Consider the following 5,668-nt stretch of genomic DNA (forward strand, 5'->3'; position numbering starts at 1 on the left):
TATATATATATTATATATTATTGTTGTGGTTTAAATTACTCGCCTTTGTACAGGTGAAGAACTACAGAATGTTCCACGATGACAGCATGAGATCGTTCTTCAGACGTCTCACATTCACACCAGATGGGTCATTCCTCCTTGCACCAGGTACACATTTTTCTTTTTCTTTTTATATGTGTGTATACTGTGTATGCTTATGTTATGTATGTGAGTAGTTATTATAACAAACTTTTTAATATACTTCTTAAGAACGTTATTCAACACATTCACAGTGTGGTTTTTTTGGCCTGTGTCCATTTACTTGTACATTCCTTGTGTAGTTAATAAGGAATATTTTAATTTACTCATTTTATTTTTAGCTGGGTGTGTCGAGGCTGGAGAGAATGTCACAAACACAACATACGTATTCTCCAGAAAAAGCTTTAAGAGGTTTGTGTTTGTTTGATGGCTTTTATTTCCCTTGAAAGCTTAATCTTTATACATGTGTATGTTAAATTGTAAAGCTATGCGTTAATCACATATACACTGCCGTTCAAATGATTAATGCATGGGGTCAGTAAGTGTTTTTTTTAAGAAATGCAAATATGCATTAAATTGATCTAAATGTATCACGGATTCCACAATATATTAATCAGCACAACTGTTTTTAACATTGAGCACCAAATCAGCATAATAGAATGATTTCTGAAGGATCATGACACGCTGAAGACTAAGTTCTATTAGCTAGAGTAATAGCTGCGGAAAATTCAGCTTCGCTATCACAGGAATGAACTGAAATTGTAAATATCCAAATAGAAAATAGTTATTTTAAATTGTAATAATATATCACAATATTACTGTTTTAATAAGTTTTACTCAAATAACCGCATTCTTGCAGAACATTATAAGATTTTTCAAAAACATTTACAAAATCTTACAGAGCGGTGGTATAAACCATAAAATGTTGGGACTCCTGTATTTTTACAGGAGTAAAAATATATATAGTTTTCAACACTCAGCCCAACTGCCGACACAGTCTTGCTTTGTGTAATCATGCTTAGTGTTTGACATGTGTTTGTGTATCAGGCCCATAGCTCATCTGCCCTGTCCATCTAAAGCCACACTGGCTGTGCGCTGCAGCCCAGTGTACTATGAGCTGAGGACAAAAAGAGCTGAAGGTACACAAAACCCTTCCCAAACTATTGTTCTACTTATGTCACATGTGTGCAGTGGAAAGACAGTACTGTTCTTTTATGTTCCACAGATGGTTCACTGAAGCCAGTGTCAAACACGTTTAATTTGCCATATCGGCTGGTGTTTGCAGTTGCATCAGAAGACTCAATCTTCTTTTATGACACACAACAGATGCTGCCATTTGGATACGTGTCTAACTTCCACTATCACACACTGAGTGATCTCAGCTGGTAGGTTTCACAGACTTGTTGGTGTATTGTTTTTACATGACTAGGATTAGTTCACTTCTGAATTAAAATTTCCTCATTTACTCACCCCCATGTCTTTTTTTCTTCAGTCGAAAAGAAATTAAGGTTTTTGAGGAAAACATTCTAGGGTTTTTCTCTATATAGTGGACTTCAGTGGGGTTCAGTGTGTGGAAGGTCCAAATTGCAGCTTCAAAGCGTTCTAAACGATCCCAGACGAGCAATAAAGGTCTTATCTAGCGAAACGATCGGTCATTTTCTAAAAAAGTTATATTATTTACTTTTTAACCTCAAATATTAAATATTATTTAGTTTTTAACCTCAAACGCTTGTCTTGTGTAGCTCTGCAATGCGCATGCGTACTCTGTGCAGTCCCATTCGAAACAGTTAGGGTAGGTCGAAAAACTCCCATCTCATTTTCTCCTCCAACTTCAAAATTGTCCTACATCGCTGCAGAAGTACCGACCCAGTGTTTACAAAGTGAACGTGCAAAGAAGGTCAAATGCCCTTTACAAAAAACGGTACAACAGCGATGTAAGATGATTTAGAACGATTTTGAAGTTGGAGGAGAAAATGAGATGGGAGTATTTCGATATACCCTAACTGTCATGAACCAGAATGCACAGAGTTCACGCAGAATTAGACAAGATGAGCGGTTGAGGTTTAAAAAGTATATCAATTGTAAAAAAAAATGTTTAGAAAATGACCGATCGTTTCACTAGATAAGACCCTTCTTCCTCATCTGGGATCGTGTAGAACGCTTTGAAGCTGCAATTTGGACCTTCCACCCAGTGAACCCCACTGAAGTCCACTATATAGAGAAAAACCCTGGAATGTTTTCCTCAAAAACCTTAATTTCTTTTCGACTGAAGAAAGAAAGACATGATCATCTTGTATGACATGGGGGTGAGAAAATTATGAAGAAATTAATTCAGAAGTGAACTAATCCTTTTAAGTTGTGGTTTGTTCTACATGGTGATAGGAGGAAGATTCTTCTGTCAATTATTGACCAACACATTTGCTGTTATGGACGTTGTTCCACGGGTCTCGTGATGGCTCCTTCTTGAGTCCCAATGTTGCATGCCATTTATGGTAGCCTGAATTGACCAAGTGTATTTGATCACATAAAAATGTCCATAGAAATCCTTTTTCATGAAACTGTCAATAATAAAATAGTAATTTTATTAAATGTTATATAGTTTTACATATTAAAAATTTATATATTTTAAAATCTCATAATTTTTTTTATTAATGCACATTGGCCACAATTAATGGCACCATTTTATTCAATGCTTTCTGCAACCTCCTTTTGATAAGATAACAACTTTATAGCTACAACTATAATACCTGATGAGTTTGGAGAACACCTGACAAGCGATCAGACCACTTCTCCGTACAGAATCTCTCCAGATCCTTCAGTTTCCCAAGTCCATGTTGATATGGTCTCCTCTTAAGGTTTCTTGCGGTTCATGTCAGGGGACTGAAATGGCCTTGGCAGAACCATAAAGGGGACCTTTTTACGAAGTCTCGATTTGGTTTTTGGGGTGTACTAGAATTTGTTTTCATACTTGATTGTTGAAGTTGAACTGAATATGCTTGAATTTGTTTTTGTATGACAGCAGAGGATTTCTTTCTTGAAACCCTCCCAAACAATTTGTGGTAATATTGGTGCTGTTTAATTTAATTTATTTAATTAATTAAAAAAAAAAAAAAAAATTAGGCTTTGACCCCATCTCTTTTTTTTTGTGTTTTACTTAAAGCATGGCCATTGTTGCTGCTTTATTGGGAAATTCACAATAATTTATATGTAGCCAATGCAACCAAACCCTGTCTTTTCTCGTGAGTCACAAATGCATACAAAAGAGGGTAGCCTGAAACACTTGTGCCTGTTGAGATGGTCTTTATCTGTGATGAAATCCTTGGCAATTGACCACCCAGTCTTATTGTTCAGATTATAGAAAATGCAGACATCAAGAGTAGAATAATTTTGGGAATAACAATTATTGACTAACACATTTGCTGTTATGGACGTTGTTCCACAGGTCTCGTGATGGCTCCTTCTTGGCTGTCTCATCCACTGATGGTTACTGTTCCTTCGTGTCATTTGAGGAAGGGGAGCTGGGCACTCCACTGAAGGAGCGACCTCCACTGGAGATGGTGACCCCAACTTCTACTAATGAGAAGAAAGGCAAGAGACCCTCAGCCAATGGCAGGACTGCTTCCCCAATCCCTCGCCAGGCCAACACACCTGCACAGGAAAAGGAGAAAGAGGGATCTGCTAGTCTTGCATCCTCCAAGACCCCCAGCGTACCTGTTCCAGATGAGAAGCGCACATCTCAAGCGCTGCAAACCAAACCTCAGCCCAGAAGGATCACACTCAATACCCTGGCAGGCTGGGGCAAACCCAGCACCCCCAAATCACCGGCAACTGCCCCCAACACACCCAAATCTGCTCCCTCCACCCCTGGATCCAGCAGAGGACCCCTGACACCTCTTACAGCCCTCAGCACTCCGCTTGGACCCCTCAACTCCAAAAATACCACAACTCCAAAAGGACCAACTCCTAGGTAGGGCGGCACATCTGTGGTTATGATCTGATGTTAAATGTTTGTTTTTGTTTTTTTTACAAATGCTAATATTAACTTTGGGTCAGTAAGTTGTTGTTGTTTAAACAAATTAATACTTCTATTCAGTAAGAACATTTATTCTATTCTTTTGAATTTTCTGTTCAAAGAATCCTCAAACAATATACCACAGTTTCCACAAAAATATTTAGCATTAAAACTGTTTACCTTTGACTAGACTAAATCTTTCTTAAGCACCAAATTTTCATATCTGAATGATTTCTGAAGAATCATGTGACACTAAAGACTGGAATAATGTATGGTGAAAATTAAGCGCTGATACAACAGAAATAAATTACATTTTCAAATACATTAAAATAGAAAAGAGTAGTTTTCAATTTTAATAATATTTCACAATATTACTGTTTTTTTCTGCATTTTTTAACAAACAAATGCAGCCTTGGTGAGCATAAAAAAATTAAGTATTTTTCAGACAAACTTTTGAACGTTAGTGTTTGTGACATCAAAATTGTCAGTAATTATGCAACTTTAATATATTGGTTTGACTGTAATGGCACCCTATACATGTATCCCTGAATGTATGTAGATTTAGTGTTACAGCCTAATCCATGATCTGAGCAGTAAAAAAATGTGCACTATAGATCAAATATGTCCTTTTCTTTCAGACGAATTTCACTGACTCCAATTGTATCCAAATCCCCCACTCCTTTTGTCACCCCATCTTCCACTGAGAAAGCCAAGCACGGTTAGTAGACCCATTTGTTTCTTTCATTTAGGTTTTGCTTTTTTATGTAAAGATTTTTTTTTTTACGTTAAGTATTTGCTTAAATATGCATAAAAAAATGTTCTTCATTTTAGAAGAGCATTCGTTTTTTAATCTCATTTTGTCTTGCCTCGAAGACCTTATTTAACCTTATTTGTGCCTATTTTGCTGTCATTACTTGGGATGATTTTTGTGTAAGAATCATGTCAATTAATTATATGTTTGTATATTTGTGCACATTGTCTTCCCGGTCATTTATAAATATTTGTTTATTACAGAGAGACCATCTCCCCCCAGTGACCCAGTGTGCAATCCTCCTGAATCCAAGAGGTCCAAGACTGATGTTCCCAATGGTTCTGCCCAGAGCAGTGAGCACAAAATGGACACAAAACCCAGCGTCAAACCCCAGGAGCCATAAACACTGACTGTGGTTCTTTGTTCCTTCGCTTTAACACCGCCCTGCGCATACATCACGTATGCTCATATCAGCGTGCTGCGCGCTATTTAATCAGATTTTACATGACGAAGGAAGCGCTATCAACAGTAGGAACGGTCGACATCACAGCATCTTGTTCCCTATTCAGGGAACCAAAGTTACATACGTAAACGAGACGTTCCCTTTCATAGATTCACTTCAATGCTGCGACAGCGGTCGCTTTGGGAACGCTATACCATAACGCCTGACGTACCTCAGATAGCTGGAAAACCAGGGAAAGCATCTGCTCAAGCGGATAAGACCCGGGAACAAGGATCCATCCTCACATCCATCCTGCAGCAGCACAAACATCTTCCATCGAAGACCATTTAAAGAAGGCCTGAGAAGAAGCCATTGCTCTAGTAGAATGAGCATGCACCCCTAGAGGTGAAGTCAAACCACGTGCCTCATAGGCCAAAGAGATAGC

At 38.0% G+C, this 5,668-nt stretch overlaps 1 protein-coding gene across 1 annotated transcript in view; it reads left to right on the forward strand.

Annotated features, from left to right (window-relative positions):
* LOC107572528 (chromatin assembly factor 1 subunit B-like) overlaps positions 1-5,220 on the forward strand; it is a gene marked incomplete at its 5' end in the record, with an annotated part of 6,811 nt that extends 1,591 nt beyond the window's left edge. Inside the window, 7 exons of the mRNA XM_016258946.1 lie at positions 54-147; positions 360-429; positions 1,066-1,157; positions 1,244-1,403; positions 3,461-3,985; positions 4,669-4,748; positions 5,045-5,220. Of these exons, the coding sequence (XP_016114432.1) occupies positions 54-147; positions 360-429; positions 1,066-1,157; positions 1,244-1,403; positions 3,461-3,985; positions 4,669-4,748; positions 5,045-5,184 (1,161 nt within the window). The remainder of the gene's footprint in view (positions 1-53; positions 148-359; positions 430-1,065; positions 1,158-1,243; positions 1,404-3,460; positions 3,986-4,668; positions 4,749-5,044) is intronic.
* Between the last annotated feature and the right edge of the window lie 448 nt (positions 5,221-5,668).

This window comes from Sinocyclocheilus grahami, unplaced genomic scaffold, assembly GCF_001515645.1.
Source record: "Sinocyclocheilus grahami isolate Dianchi unplaced genomic scaffold, SAMN03320097.WGS_v1.1 scaffold1769.1, whole genome shotgun sequence".
In the NCBI taxonomy this organism is placed as follows: Eukaryota; Metazoa; Chordata; class Actinopteri; order Cypriniformes; family Cyprinidae; genus Sinocyclocheilus; species Sinocyclocheilus grahami.